General features: G+C 48.1%; 4 protein-coding genes across 4 annotated transcripts in view; 3 read left to right on the plus strand and 1 right to left on the minus strand.

The window, feature by feature from the left end:
• The window catches only part of LOC136838168 (uncharacterized), an 864,161-nt gene extending 858,472 nt beyond the window's left edge, over positions 1 to 5,689 (plus strand). The window contains exon 4 of the mRNA XM_067103042.1: positions 5,680 to 5,689. The gene's annotated coding sequence lies outside the window, so the exon portion shown is untranslated. The remainder of the gene's footprint in view (positions 1 to 5,679) is intronic.
• Positions 1 to 15,545, minus strand: part of LOC136838188 (zinc finger and SCAN domain-containing protein 31-like) — a 298,878-nt gene that overhangs the window by 93,185 nt on the left and 190,148 nt on the right. The window lies entirely within an intron of this gene.
• LOC136838187 (zinc finger protein 568-like) overlaps positions 1 to 15,545 on the plus strand; it is a 50,478-nt gene that overhangs the window by 2,961 nt on the left and 31,972 nt on the right. The window lies entirely within an intron of this gene.
• On the plus strand, positions 1,989 to 5,196 carry LOC136838150 (cuticle protein 16.5-like). Its single transcript, XM_067103001.1, has 2 exons — positions 1,989 to 2,061; positions 4,727 to 5,196. Exons 1-2 carry the CDS (start codon positions 1,989 to 1,991, stop codon positions 5,194 to 5,196), a joined length of 543 nt encoding a protein of 180 aa, XP_066959102.1.

Raw genomic sequence — 15,545 nt, forward strand, 5'->3', positions numbered from 1 at the left:
ATGGCGGTGACATAGAGCCGAGACCTGGTAGTGGGTATCCGTCAAGAGGAGTATCTACTTTCCTGCAAGTCTCGTTCCCCTCTCTTCAACCTTCCCAATCCGTCTCCTCTTCCATGTTTCGTGACTGTAGGAGCAGCCAGCTCAACCAGGGCTAGTCATCTTCGGTCTCCGTCATTGCTGCAGAAGCTGTTCCCTTAGTGGCAGCTTTCCCTTCGTTCTCTTCATTTGAGAATGAAGGAGTACTGCCGCCAGTTCTTAATCCTTAATCCTTTTCTCTCTTGATGGACAAGAAAGGATTTGGGCTGGTGTTGAACGACAGGAACCTCTGAATATTCTTGCACATTCTCCTTTCGACATGCTTCTGTTCTCAGAGGCATCGACCAAGGAGTGAGCGCACACCTGTAAGACATTCGGTTCTTCAGGTTCTAAAATGAAAACAAAAAAACAAATAGAATGGGACTGGACTGACTGGCAGCAGTCGTGACAAACCACAGAGGAAGGAGTGAAGCAAAACCACTGAAGCACCTTAAAACTAATTTATTATAATAAAGTCATATACATTAGGTACAGATGAGTCTAGGTTTGGCAGTATCAGAAATCACATAAACATTACTTATTGTGAATTAATAAACAGAGTCAGAATCAAAAGCAAATGTATCTAAAACTGAGTTTCTCTACCAAAAATCGGTAACATCAATAACAATGAACAAACAATCATCGCATTAACCCAGTCAACATTAAAATACAAAAACACTTCAGCTACATCACATAACCAAGCAGTTACATTACAAATAAACAGGCACCATGAATAATAGGAAAGCACAGCCTACAACATGATTAACAGTAATCAAACAGCATAAACAACATACTCAAGCAGCATAAAAAAAAAACACACTAACTCAGGGTAGCACAATATAAAAAAAAACAGACAATCTCCATAGAGACGTCGAGACAGACCCAGCTGTCGAAGAGGATAAAGATACTCAGACGAACTCCGTGAAATCATCGAAGCAGCCAGTAAATGCAAACAGGTACGCATCCAACACACAGATGATCACGGCAGAAACGTCGAGACGGCAAATCTGCTGTCAAACCAATTCCCCAGATGACTGTGGTTTAGTCACCCAACCATCCTCTGCTACCACAGCCAACAGGTAAAATGATACCTGCTGAAAAAATGAGGACTCCTTGCTGCTATGCTGCTGAGACCTGACTCGCTGCCATACCAAACCCGACTGCCGCAGTCATTACGGAGGCGACAGACGTCAACTTCACACACACAAAAACAAATACCACCGGTAAGGAGACAACACCCACAACAAGAGAACAATCTGCGAATGATTGTTCTAAAAAAACAACCTCTAAACCTCACACGACAGATACCTCCTCATCAACATCCTGGAACTCAAGGCAGCCTTTCTGGCTCTCCGAGAGTTTCAAGACCATCTTTGGGACACTCAGTGGTGTTGATGAGCAACAACAACACAGTAGTGTCATATGTCAGCAAGCATCAGAGTTTTGCTACCTCTTGTAGCCTCAGTGGACGTTGCAGTAACAGCTCACTTGGTAGAGCTGTCAGCCAAATAAATTCTAGGCAATGGGATATACTGGCAGACAAGCTCAGCTTCTAGTTTTCGGTGATAGAAACAGAGTGATTCCTTCACTCAAACATTATGGAGAGATTGGTCGACCTGTGAGGTCTCCCTGCCATCTTTCTGTTAGCCATTCGGCACAACAGAAAACTTCAGGTCTTCCATGGGCCACTACGGTGGATACATTCCTACACTGTGGGACAAACTCGACATCTTCACCTTCCTCTGTTCTTTCATCTGATTCACATGGTGTTTAGTAAATTGTTGATCACTCCAAATCTCAAGGATGAATGTTAGTAGGATTTGCTTTTTTTCTCGATCTGCTAGCTCCGTTTCCGAGGCACCAAGAAGACTTCCTCCTTGACCCAACCTTCTGTGTCAGTGTGTCAGTGACACATGAAGCGGTTCTTCAGGCAGTACAATCCTTGTGTCTTCATGACTGGAGACTATCCAGCTTCTCTTGCAAGAGGTAGGCACTCTCATCGAGCTTAACAGAGATGGAGATCTCAAACAGTCCTCTGCAGCAGTACTCCAAGGATTTGAGCTGTCTTTGCTGGTTGGTGTCGTTGACGGGACCTTTTCTCCAGTCGGAGCCGCTTTTCATCAGGTCACGGACTTCCTCGTCTCCTTCGCCTAGAGCAGCGTCCCTTCGGCTCAGCTGTGAAAGACTTTGGGTCCACATTCGGCCTAGTCTTGCACCTGAGAAGGTAGACTTTTTCTCATCATTCGAGATTTAGCTATCGATGAGAAGCTTTGGTTGGTCTTGCCTTCCCAGGGACCTCAGGTCCCTGGGCGGCTTGTGACTCTTGTTTAGGGAACCTGACTCGTGCACCACACGCGCCCTTGCGAGAGTCGTCAGACAGAGATCTGACCCTCAAGACCATCTTTTTTCTTGCTCTGGCATTGACGAAGAAATAGATGGTCTTCAGTGACTGTCTGTTGATGGAAGCACTTGAAGGGATGGGGATCTGTCGATCAGTTCTGTCTCAGATTTCGTAACAAACTTCGAACCGTCAGCACCTGTTGTCAAGTTCGGGTTTTCCACCATCCCCTCCCTTTTTGACTTTGTGGCCTGTGATCTAGATCAGTCGCTACTTTGTCCTGTTAGAGTGCTGCAGTACTTTCCGAAGAAGGCTCGACATTTCTGACCTGATTGTCAATAATTTTTCGCTAGTACTTTCTCGCCCAAGAAGGAAGTGTCCTAGGACACGTCTTTCTTCTAGTTTCATGAGACGATCGGAAGGGCACACTCGGTAGCTGGTGATGACAACACCTGTACACTCCGCCCGAGAGCTCACGAAGTCGATGGCTTGATCCGTTCCTTGCATTCTGGAAGAATCAGTGGGTTGGAAGCAGAGGTGTGGTCTCATTTCAGACCACATTAATGGATTTCTACCTTCGGGACTTTGCTCACAAATCCTTGGACTCGTGTTGTTTTTTTGTTTTTTTTTTTCCTTGGACCTATGGTGGCTGCTCAACAAGTTGTGTTCCTTACCCGGCTCCTATAAGAGGACAAGTAGCATCTCGCCCAAGATGTGCGGTTCTGTAAGTGAGAGGGATTACGAGAGTGACTGACCTCTTCTCCTCCTCCTTCCTCGTCCTCATTCTTCTCTGCCTTCGGGTGAGAAGGGGGACTCGAACCAACACTCGCTGGAACTGGCATCGGATGAGGTAAGCCTACACATTGATCACCCGTTCTTGTTTCTTCTTAGAAACTAGAAGCAATGCTGCTCCTTCCTCCAGCAAGGGGAGGAAGGAGATCCTGGCAATAAGCCAAACCCATACCCTGATTTGCCTTAGTGTTGCTGACTTTCAGATTCATCCCAGCCTATTTTCATTTCAGTTATGTTCCCTCACTCATTCAAAAAGGCCCAGAAGTCTAACATTTGATCTCACAGTTCCTATACTCCGATCAATTTGTCAGAGGCACAGTACTCTTCCTCGCTCTTTCGACCAGGAAAAGTAACCCAGGTGCGGCAAACTCCGGTCATTGACACCTGGGCCGAAAGGCAAATTGGAATGTTTACACCCTGGGAGTTGGGCCGCCCTCCTCCCGGACGATAGTTACTGCCTAACCACCTTCTTCAAGAGTTTAATGGAGTTTCCAGCTTCGCTGAAAGTAATTCCTAATGTAAAGGCCCTTAGGTCTGTATAATTAGGAAAAATAAAATATACTTTTTAAAAATTGTGACTTTTCACCGGGCTTACATGATAGCTCTATGACGTATGTTCTCTTGGAGAATTTTATTCCTTCATCTTTTGAAGGAAAGTTATAGGCTGAAAATTTCTTGGACATTTGTAATGTTTTAGTTTCTTCAGGTATCGTAGAGTTGGAGTTCCTGGGTGTAAAGGCTCTGTCAGTATTGCCCTGTATGTTGTCAGTTGCTACTTTTTGACTCATCTGCATGCATGAAGCAACTGCTGCTTGGGCTCTCCTAAAGACTAAACCTGTCGCTTAACTTGGAGAGAGAGAGAGAGAGAGAGAGAGAGAGAGAGAGAGAGAGAGAGAGAGAGAGAGAGAGAGAGAGAGAGAGAGAGAGATTCCGGAGTGTGGGCACGCATTCTTCCTTCACATTCCCTCATGGAGATGATGTAAGAGTCCCAGGACAGCGACGGTTTTGCAGTAGAAGTCAAAGAAGAGAATTGTTTGTCAATGTCATCTTTGCCTTCTTGCTCTGGGTGCTCTCTCTCGTCTTCAGACTCAGAAATTGTGTCGCGGGCCTTTCCAAGGCCCTGCAACGCGAGAGCACCAGGTGCGCAGTCTTCTTAGGTACGACAAGTTGAAGAGGTTACCTGTGTCATCTGTACTAGTTCCAGGAAGTTTTTCCCCGACTAGTATCTGCCTCCTCCCGTGTTTCTTTGGGCACTCTGGTAGAGGGAGCCACCGACACTCATCCTATATGCGACTTGGTAGCTTGACCCGAGTTCTTGGTTTTCTTTGGAAATCCGAGACTGAAGTTGCTTGTCTCTGGCTGGGTGCTCTGCTCGGACCGGGTGCTCGGGGTTCTTCGGAACTCCAAGTCTGGGCACCTGAGCTGAGTGCTTGGTCTTCGTCAGAACTCCAAGGCTCGGGCCGGAGCCGGGTGCTCCTGCTGTGCTTCCTGCCCCAGCTGTTTAGGTTGCTCCTGTTGCAGCTCCTGGTGTTCCTACTGCCTGGGCCACTCCTGCTGTTCCTGTTAACTGGGCTGCTCCTGCTGTGCCTCTTGCCTCAGCTGTCCTGGTTTCTCCTTCTGCCGCTCCTGTTGCTGCTGTCACCCGGGCTGCTCTAGCTGTGCCTCCTGCCCCAGCTGCCCTAGTTATTCCTGTTGCTGGTGTTCCTGCCACCTGGGCTGCTCCTGCTATTCCTGCTTCCCCAGCTGCCCTGGCTGCTCCTGTGGTTCCTGCTATTCCCTCCTGGATGGGAGACCTGACTGCCGTCCTGAAGATGAGGTCGAAGAAGAAGCGAGGAAGAGGAGTTGGGAGGTGTCGATCGTCATCTTCTTTGTCGTCTGCCGCCTCCTCCCCTCCTTCTTCTGAGGCTCGTTGGCCGAGGAAGAAGAAGGCTGCCTCTCCCCCCTTAAGAAGTTCTGCTCCTGGACTTCTAAGGGGCTGCCTCCCTCCATAGGGGAGGCAGTGGGAAATCTCGTCACCTCTTCCCAGCCTTTGGGCTCTGGAACCGATTTGCATACCTCACTGGGGTCTTGCAGCTCAGGAGCCTCGGGCGCCGGGGACCGCGCTCCCAGGTCCGTGCTCCCATTACCAGCTCGAAGAAGTTCGCTTCCAACACTGGTACCATGCCTGTCTCTTCTCAAGTTTCTTCGGACTCTTGGAAGGAGACCGCTCCCTTTGATGTTCTGCACGAGGTTCGGGGGCATCGGGTGCTGGGCCAAGCCGAGTCACACCAAGTGCTCGAGATTCCATGGAATCTTGGGCACAATGAGCTGGTTCCAGTGAGTCCACTCCCCGGTCAGGTTCAGGCACAGGTAGAGAGAAAGAGCCTAGATTTACAGGTGTCTCAGGGCTTCCTGCCGGCACTGCTTCTAGTGCTTGTCCAGGTTCCCAGCCCGGTGTCTCTGACCCGAGGGTCCGAGCACCTGGAGAGTCAGAGAGGTCTCCTGTACGGTCTTCTTCTCGGGAGGTTTTGACCTCGAAGAAGACTGGGACACGTGGTTAGGATGGCACAAGTTCGCAGCAGCTGATGCCCAAGCATTCAACTCCGGCCAGTCCCCGATCGCATTTGCATGATTGGCCCTGCTTGCCCGAGCCAAGTGAACCTCTCCGCTCTCCTCGGGACAGCGCTTTGCCAAGGCGTAAGCGCTTTCCTAGACCTGAGCCACCGTCACCACCGCAGGGTTGGTGACCACCCATGGCCTGCCTCTCCTGCTGGTTCATCTGGCAGGACGGGCAGGAGTACTCGATTCCCCTCACCTGCCCCCTCAAGCTCCTGGGGTTTTTCACTTGGAGGCATGAGCCGGACAGGAGGAACTCTGACGAGACTGCTTCTTTTGGAAGTTCTACTGCGAAGGCCTACGCCCTGGGTTCGGTTCTTGGACTGACTCGGTTGTACGCTCAAGTAGTCGAGAAGGGACCTCAGGGGTCTGCTGAGATTCTCCCTCCTGCAGGGAGAGTAGATCGGGAGGACTGCACCCTGGAAGGACTAGAGGGTCCTCTTCTCCAGAATGCAGACACCCCTGAGACACAGAGGACCTTTGCATAGGCCATTGCGCCAATTTACCAGCACAGTGATCTCAAGGTAGGGACCATGGCCTCTTCTGTCACGCTTCGAATCTTTTTGGTATCCGAATTAGGAACCAAAGGCTTTGATGGAGTTGCCATGTTCCGCCATTTCTGAAAGAGTACATGATCAAGTAAATATCTTTGTCTTTGGACAGGAGAATTCACTCCGATCGAACCGTTCAGAGAAGCTTCTTCCCCTCCTCTGCCTTGGCAGAAAAGCTTCTACACACCTGCGGGCTGACCCAGACCTGGTTCGTCTAGATCCGGGTCTTTCGCTGCAGCATGTGGCCACCAGACAACAGCCTGTAGGCCTCTCAGGGAGATCAGCTATTCCCCACTGTCTTAAAGATATCTAGGCCAGGGAAGGAAGGGATTTCTCGTTGGCTTACCCCAGCCTCTGGACTAGGGGGCCGTATCACAAACCTCGCCGAGGCATTGTGATTTTGAGCCCGAGTACATGAGTCTCCAAGATTTGAGTACTCAGAACCAGTTCTGGGAAGTTTTCTTCTGAGACTGGTGCTGTGCCTGCCTCTTCCCAGAGTCTTCTTCGGACACTTGGGTAGAGGAGGCTCCTGTGGATCGTCTTCGACATGATTTGGGAGCTTTGTCTTTGGGTACTCAGGTTTTGCCACACCTTGAGTTCCTAAATCAGTACTGGAGAGTCCACTCCTCAGTCTGGTTCAGCACAGTACGAGAGGTGTCAAAGCATTCAGGTGCTTCTTCAACTCCTACCAGTACTTCTTCAAGTACTTGGCCTGGTTTCTGACTAAGCGCTTCCGACTTGAGGGATCGAGTAACTGGAGATGCTATGGAGGTCCCCTCCTCGGTCTTCTCTCAAGGAGTCTGGCTTCGAAGAAGACTGAGACACATTGTAAAATGCAGACATTGCTGAAAAATAAGTATATATCTTAGTTTTAACCAGACCACTGAGCTGATTAACAGCTCTCCTAGGGCTGGCCCGAAGGATTAGATTTATTTTTACGTGGCTAAGAACCAATTGGTTACCTAGCAATGGGACCTACAGCTTATTGTGGAATCCGAACCACATTATAACGCGAAATTAATTTCTGTCACCAGAAACAAATTCCTCTTGTTCTTCACTGGCTGCTCGGAGATTCGAACTCACGACCAACAGAGTGGTAGTTGAGAACGGAAGCCACTCACCCAGCGAGGAACTCAGACATTGCTGAAGATGGCATCCTCAGTACCCTGTAGGACACGTATTTTTGAATACTTATCAGTCTTCTTCTGGGAAAAGGATGACTTCTCTACTTGGCAGGTCTTTTTAGGGGAACGAAAGACAACTTCTTTACATGCTGGTGTTTCGGTCTCTGTCCCATTTTAGCAGTTTCACAGAAGAATTCAGCTCAACAGTAACAGCCGTCCTCGTTCACCTGTCACCCTTGGAGAGCCTGGTCCTCAGGAACAGTTTTCCATTGTTCCCTTCAGAGGAGAATACAAGGATTCTTGTCTCTAATAAGGGATTCTCTATTCCTTCCCATTCCTTTGGGAAAGAAATGGATTGAGAAGGTTTGTTGGAGTGTCTCTGCACACTACCCCTCCCAACATACCCCTGTTCACAGGCACATTGATTGAGGGAAGAGGCACACACCTGGAAGACTTGCTTCCTTCAGGTGAGCAGAACCAGTACGGCAAGCATCTCCACACCAATTTTTGAAACTCAGGACAGCTTTATTAGCTTTTCCAGGCTCAAAATCTTAGTAAGCTGGTCTGCGGTATGGATGAGCATCAGTATCCCCTTCACCACAAGAGTAACTTCTGTCAGCAATTGTATACTTGATGATGCAAGTATACAACTGGAAGGCTGCACACTCAGCAAGCTGTTAGCCAGATACATTCTGGGGCTTTGGAACGTAATGGCAATCAAGCTCATCACCAGTGTCAGGTGACAGGGATTTTGTCGTCTTCTCCAGACACTTCGCAAAGTTTCCCAATCTTTGGAGACTCCCTATGATAGTCATCAGAAGATGTCAATATACTGTGCTATCATTCCACTTCCTCGGTCGCTGGTAGAAAATCTCCCAACCCATGGAACAATCTTCAAGCCTTGGAAGAGGCAAGGGATCTCCCAGTTGCTTCTCCCTGTCTACGGACGTGGGAATCATGATAAGGGGCTCTTTGGAACCCTGTGCCGTGAGAACAACTGAGGCATGGGTCTCCATGGACACCCATGCCTCTGACACCTGTCCCAGGGAGTCATCTTCCCGAGCCAGTGAAGAACTTTCCACCAATGCACAGGAGTCCTTGGATCTCCGTGCATCGGTGGCTGCTGTTGTACGGGTTCCACGGAATCCCGTGCCACAGGATTTTCAGGCACACGGTTCCTCCAGACACCAGTGTCGCCAGAGGTACACAGGGTTCTGATAAGACCCCCGCGTCACCAATCTCTGCCTCAAGAATCTTTTCCCCGGGCAGGTTAAGGTTCCTCTGCCTCTGCACAGGGTCCAACAGACTTCCGTGACACCGGTAAGGTCCCTGGTCTTTGGACCGGAGCCCAACTTTTGAGAGAGTGAAGGTCTAATGCTCAAGCGTGACCTCACTCCCATCATGTTCTTGCATAGGAACAGTGCCAGGGTCCCAGACAGGTGATACAACCCACAGGTAAGCTCATCTGGGAAGGAGGTCTCCTGCTTTTTCTTGTCTGTGGGGGCCTGGGTCTCCAGCCAGGCTGTAGCACTCAAGAAGATGTGGTTCTGTCACGCTCGAGTTTGCCCCGAAACTCATAGCAAGACTTTCAAGTCATTCAGTCTCATCTCGAACTGGTTAGTAGTACTCATGCAAGATATTTCTGTTTCCAGCTAGAGTGCCTCCATACTATCCAAGAGGACTCGACATCTCAAGCCTGAGTGTTGATGACTCTTGTATCGTACTTTTTTGACTAAGAAAGTAGTGTTCATACACGTTTTCCTTCTAGCCTCCTGAGGCTATCGAACGAGCATTCTCCTTTGCCAGCAAGTGGCCTTGAGTTCGCTCTGAGTACCTCACGAGGATAGGGACATTGGTCAGTCCCTCACACTCCAAAAGAACCTGTCAGTTTTTCATGTATTAAGACAGAGTGACGTAGACTGTCCACTCTCATATCTTTCTACCTTCAGGATGTTGCCCACATGTCTTGGGACTCCTTTTTCCTGAGCCCTGTGGCAGCTGTTCAACAAGGTTTATAGCTTGCCCAGATCCCATTGTGGACGGTTTGCATCTTGCCTAAGGTGTTCGATGGCAAAGAGAGAATGTTTAGGGCGACTGGCTCCTGCCTTTCTCTCTTTTTTCTCTCCTCTCTGGCAGAGAGAGTTGAGTTGCCTCTGTCACTTGCTAGTTGGGTGGGTCTTGCAGATGAGCCTACATAACTGAGCACCCTGTCTATAATCTTAGTGAGATTTATAGATGCAAGTCCTCCCCTCTCTCTAGCAAGGGGAGAGAAGGGCTGACAATCAAACAAACCCATTGGTTATCCTAGTTTTTTTGTCTCCGAGGCTCTGGGTTTGTCCGAGCCTTTTTTGAAGCAATGTTGCTATACACACATTAATTCGAAAGGTCCAGAAGTCTGACAATTGAACACACATTCATGCACACTCCTGTTCAATTTGTCAGAGGCTGGTCTCTTTGCTTTGCTCTTACATGACCTGGAAGGAGTCCCAGGTGAGGCGAACTCCAGTCATTTCAGAAGCTTACTCAGAATCCTCCCTCCAAGACGAAGTCTTCCTAATGTAAAAGACCGATGGTTTTGTATATTGTGTAGGAACAAATCACAGATTTTAAAGTGATTTATATTTTTCCTCACTATACAAACCTGAGGTCCTTTACATTAAATGCACATCTCATCCACCCCTCATTTTGCTTCCTGGGCCAAAAGGCAAAGTGAGTGCCTACCAACTGGGTGGGCGGGACTCCCGCCCGTAGTCGGTAGTCAACTGCATACTTCATCACCTTGTTTGAAGTTAAACGGCCGTGTACCAGCTGCCACTGAAAGTAATTCCTAATGTAAAGGACCTCAGGTTTGTATAGTTAGGAAAAATACAAATTACTTTAAAAATTTGTGATTTTGATAATAATTTTTGGCATTATGGATATAGAAGAACATTTTTTTCTCAGTTTAACTGACTCTTATGTTTGTCTTACAAAAACAAGTGGTTGTGAAGAAACACCTCTTTGACCTAGCCTAATAATTATCTTACGGAAGAGAGTAATGGTTTGATAAATTAATTTTCCAAATGCGTGAACTACTGTGTTGCAAAGCTAAACACTGTTGACATTCCTTCAAAGATTATGAGGAGGATATATTGATAGACAGATGCATTAGTATAAATTGCTGCAGGGTAGTGAATGGTGTCCTTATTATCTCGATATCAGTGGTAGTTGGAAACTTATTTGTTTGTTCCTACAGGAAAACAAACCCATAGTCTTTACATGTGGAAATACCTTCAGTGCAGCCAGAAACCGGCTCTTCGATTCTTAACAAGGTTTTTAGGTAGTTAACTACCAGCAGTAGAGTGGGAGTCCCACCCTTCCGTCCTGCAGTGCATTCACTTACCGTCTGACTGCCGGATGAGAAGCATCACACTCGCCTCTGCCCGCCAGACCAGTTTTCCCACAACTCGCCTTTACGATCCTGGTTTTTCTGTGTAATTTTTGTCTATACAGGCAGTCCCCGGTTTACGACGGGTTCTGTTTTTACGCCGTGTCGTAAACCGAAAAATCGTCGAAAATCGTCAAAAATCCTAAGAAAAACTTACTTTTAATGCTTTGGGTGTATTGAAAATGATGTAAACTACATTATTATTGAGTTTTTCATAAAAAAACCTCCAAATTTTTGTTATTCTGCCATTTTGGAGCCATATTTCTTCCGTCGGATCAGCGTACAACGCGTCGTAACCCTGGAATATGCGTCGTAAACCCGGAAATAATTCCTGATGAATATATTTGAAAAGCGTCGTAACCTCGGAACGTCGTAAGCCGGACCCGTCGTAAACTGGGGACTGCCTGTATTTTGTGTTATTGTGATTGCATAATGTTGGTTGATATGCAAACCCATGAGTCGTCACAGCCTAAGGAGACGAAGCTTTCGTGCCATGGGGCACTGTCCAAGGACAGGGAACATTCCTTGCAGGAGCTTCCTCTACCCCATGAGATTGATCTGCATTCATTGTGCATGCAGTGCCATAACCACGAATGTAACCAGAGTGACCCTTGTGTGGAGTGTCGTGATTGGCCTTCGGAGCAGTGGGTACAGTTTGCTCGGAGGAGCAAATATAATTGAAAGGCTTCCCACACGTCGTCAGAGGGTTACAGGCCCCTGGTGACACGTAAGGTTGCCAATCCAATGAGTTCCTTCCTTCCTCCAGTGAAATTACCTCTTGTTGCTACCTCTCCTCGGAGAGAGGTTACTCCATCACGCTCTCTTATTGCTTCATCAATAGAGAGTCAGTGTGGGGGGTTGGGTGTCAGGTGAGGACCAGGATGATGACTCGCAGGCTGTCTCTGCTTGGGGGAGTGGATGAGGAATCTCACTCAGAGCAAAGGGAGACACGTGAACAAGTCCACTCTCCCAGACCCCTGGACCCATGTTTACTGCAGGTTGACGACCGTTGTCAGCCTTCCTCTCCGGCAGATTTTGTGAAGGGTGCTAGGCCCCTCTCACCTGTCCCCTTGACTTCCTGGGATTGTGTTGGGAGCTGCAAGTTGGACAGGACTAGGGTTTATGATTGGGAGGATTCTTCCTGACTCAGCTGTACTATGAGCTCTTACATCCCCAGTTCATTCTTAGGATCAAAAAGGTCATATGCTTGAGTCGGGGAGGGGATCAGAGGGGGATGATTGAGCGTCTCTCTCCTGCCGAGAGAGTAGCCTGAGAGGGCCATGATCTGGAAGGGCTTGAAGGTCCTTTTCCCCAGGATTTGGACTCCTCCGGAATACAGAGGACCCGTGTTGAGATCATGAAACTGATTCGTCAGTTTAACGATCTCTGGGGGAAGACCTTGGCCACTCCCCTGGGTTGTCCTTCTGCCATCAAAGCTTTGTGGGGACCGCAGAAGGAACCCCAAGCTTTGCTGGGCTGCCATGGTCTGGTCTTGCTGAAGGGGTTCTAGTTCCGGTGAATTCCCTTGTATCTGGGCAGGAGAACTCATTCCGGTCCAGCCGCTTAAACAAGATACTTCCTCCTCCTCTCCCTTGCCAGAAGAAATTCTTCATGCCCTTGGAGAGGCCACTGCTGACAAAACAGGTTGACCCGGACCTGGTTCATTTAGGCCCGGGTCTGCCGCTGGACCAACTCCTTGCAGAGGGAGTCTCCCTCTCACAGCAGGAGTCAACAGCCCTAGAATCTACCACCATGACAGCACTCCAGGCAGTCTCGTGGCTCGATTGATGGTCACTTTCCATGTCCAAGATCACCTCCTTTTCCTCTGTGGGTTTGGGGAACCCTGAAGAGGCAGCCACCTTCAAGAGGCTGATGCTGTCTGGAGGCAGGGCCATCCCCTACCTAGCCCACCAGACGGCTAACCTGTGGGCAAACTTGGTGCTAAAGAGGAGGGACGCAGTCCTCACTTGAATCACCACATTCGTCGGTCCCGAGTCATCTCTGGCCTTGCAAAATGGGCTTTTGCTGGGTTCTGCTTCTCTCTTCCCTAGAGACAGATAGAAGGCAAACAACAACAACTGTCTTGTTCACCAGGCAGTGGCCAAGACCTCCAGATCTTCGCGCGCCACTGCAGCCCAACCTTCAGGTCAGGCTGGCGCTTCTTCAACAAGCCCCAAGAAGTTCCAAACTTTGAAAGGTCCTAGTAAGAACACCCAGCCCTCTTCTGCCCCCGCCAGAAAGGGTGTGCAGCAGCGCTTATTCCGGCTCATTCAGAACAAGTAGAGAATTTCAAATCATAAGTGCAATCGTATAGCCTAAATGGTTTGAAACATACTAACCTAATCGTAGCCCGAGTCTTATACTACGACATGCAGGTTACTCCACTCATATGCTATTCCAAATTGCACGTAAAACACTGCGTTGCATTGTGTATATTGATCGAAGACATAAACGATATAAACTTACTGTTAGTTCAAATGGTGCATTCAATATTCCTAGCTTGAATTAGAATGAGATTGGCATGAGCACAATCTCCACTTTGTAACCCTCATCCAAAGCACACTCCAAGAAATTCTCCTTATATTTGGGTATGCATATCCCTTAAAGGAAATCTCCCTAGATACTTGAGTGGATTTGAAGGCACCGACAATTATGGCTGCATTCCATTTTCTGAAGTCCCTACTAGTTGGAACTACACTGCACCAAGGCTGTAGACTGGTCTCACAACTGTCACTGACCAACACTCGACTAACTACTTGACAAACAACCGATGCCGGTAGTTAAGCACTGTTACACATATACTTACAATTAAACACACGAAACTGCCAAAACAATGCTTTTCATTACTAAATACAAACACAACAAAACATAATATCTTTCTCCTACATAATACGCATTTCCACTTTACATAAATTTAGAAAGAATGCATGAAACTATACCACAACTTGTGAAGCTTCGACAGCGCTCCTTTCAGCGCCCTTCCCAGACTGGGAGAGGGGCAAGGGTAAGATGAAGGGAGGAGGATGCTAAGGCAGCATTCTTCCCCACATGCTGCCGTTGGTGGGGGGTTGCCTATCGAGCCATTGGGCAACATGTAAGCAATATGGAGCGGAAACCTGAGTTGTGAAAGTCCTTCGGGTAGGCTATCAACTTCCCCTTGAATTTCCACAACCCCTCACCAGCGATCTGGTCCATCCACACATCTACGATCCTGGCTCGCTGAAGGGTCTTCCTGAAGAAAGGTACTGTGGAAGTCATGACAGACCGGCCTCCGGGCTTCTACAGCCGAATCTTTCTCGTAGAGAAACCAGTTGGGGGGATGGGGACCGGTCATAGACCTTTCTTCCCTGAACCGATTTGTTCGCCGGACTCGGTTCAAGATGGAAACGACACGTTCGGTGATGGATTACCCAATAGGCTAACTAAGCTAAGCCTATGGGCCCCCAAGCCTTGGGGACCCCTGTGGCCTCGAACTAGCCATAATATTAAAAACAGTATAACTGCAAAAAGAGTAGTAGGCCATTATGCTCACCTAGGCTGTTGCCATTTCGAGCTTAGTTTTTATCTGGCTATACATTGGTGGCCACTGAGAAACTTTTACATTTTATATTTTTATGTATTCCCCTGGATTTATAGATTCATAGAATGGTTTACAGGCTGGCAACGGATCTTTCTTCAAGTTGGCCTTGGAGACCTGACTTTATGTTAAGGGAAAACATAAAAAGAAAAGAAAAAAGGGGATGATTCAGTGAGCTTAGGGCTCTACTTCATGAGGGAATGTTACGTAAACACTTTGGTTAAATTATTTACAAAAGGAATTAAAATGAAAATGGTTAAATGAATTATTAGGAGGTTTGCAACCCTGAAGATCTTTCTGCTGAAGTGTTGAATGATGGCAAGGCACAGTCCAAGATGAGTTCACAGCAAAGGCCCTCTTCAATAGAGAGGTAAACATTACACGCCAGTAAAAGGAAAATATAACACATAAAATGACTCGAGGCTGCACTGATTGGTGCCAAGGACTCGAGGAATGAATGAACGCTTTACACTGGAACACAGAACATTGGCAGTGGCACTGGATAAAATGGCATAAGGATAGAGGTAGGAAACTGGCACTCAGTAGACACTTCTAATGGCAAACTATCGTGACTGAAAAGTCTTTACTCATACTTTACCCTAGGGGGAGCGGGTCTCTGGTGAAGAATGACGAGGGACAATCACACATATGGCACGGCACACTATCACTTGGACGATCCACTCGAGGATGACTGTAGAGATGGTAACGAGTCTGGAGTCGGGTGTGGACAGGGGGGAAGGGGCCTCTCAGCACCTGTCACGCGTGTACGACTGCTCTGGCTAACTGCAAAGATTTCTCCTGTCCTGTCCCGTTTTAAGACCTCTGCCGAGTATGGACTTTGTGCAGATATCTGTCGAGTCTGGTGACCATGTGCCAAGATGTGTCATTTTCCAGGTGTCCCGGCCATCTGCTTGTATCTTCCCAGGTATCCTGCAGAAAGACAATTAAGCCAGCTTAATCTGCCTTTAGAAAGGTTGTTTTAAGCAGCTTAGTTGGGCTAAGCTGCTTAAGGGAGTGGCACTCAGCCCCTCATCCTTGTACTTTTCGACCATGTCCTCTAAATGTC

This window comes from Macrobrachium rosenbergii, unplaced genomic scaffold (assembly GCF_040412425.1).
Source record: "Macrobrachium rosenbergii isolate ZJJX-2024 unplaced genomic scaffold, ASM4041242v1 171, whole genome shotgun sequence".
Taxonomy (NCBI): domain Eukaryota; kingdom Metazoa; phylum Arthropoda; class Malacostraca; order Decapoda; family Palaemonidae; genus Macrobrachium; species Macrobrachium rosenbergii.

What these genes read in the sequence shown, in the direction of transcription:
- LOC136838150 (XM_067103001.1), top strand. Translation starts at nt 1,989, where the DNA reads ATGAAGCGGTTCTTCAGGCAGTACAATCCTTGTGTCTTCATGACTGGA. An exon ending in TCCAGCTTCTCTTGCAAGAG is followed by an intron (nt 2,062 to 4,726) that starts GTAGGCACTCTC and finishes CTCCTGTTGCAG; the next exon opens with CTCCTGGTGTTCCTACTGCC.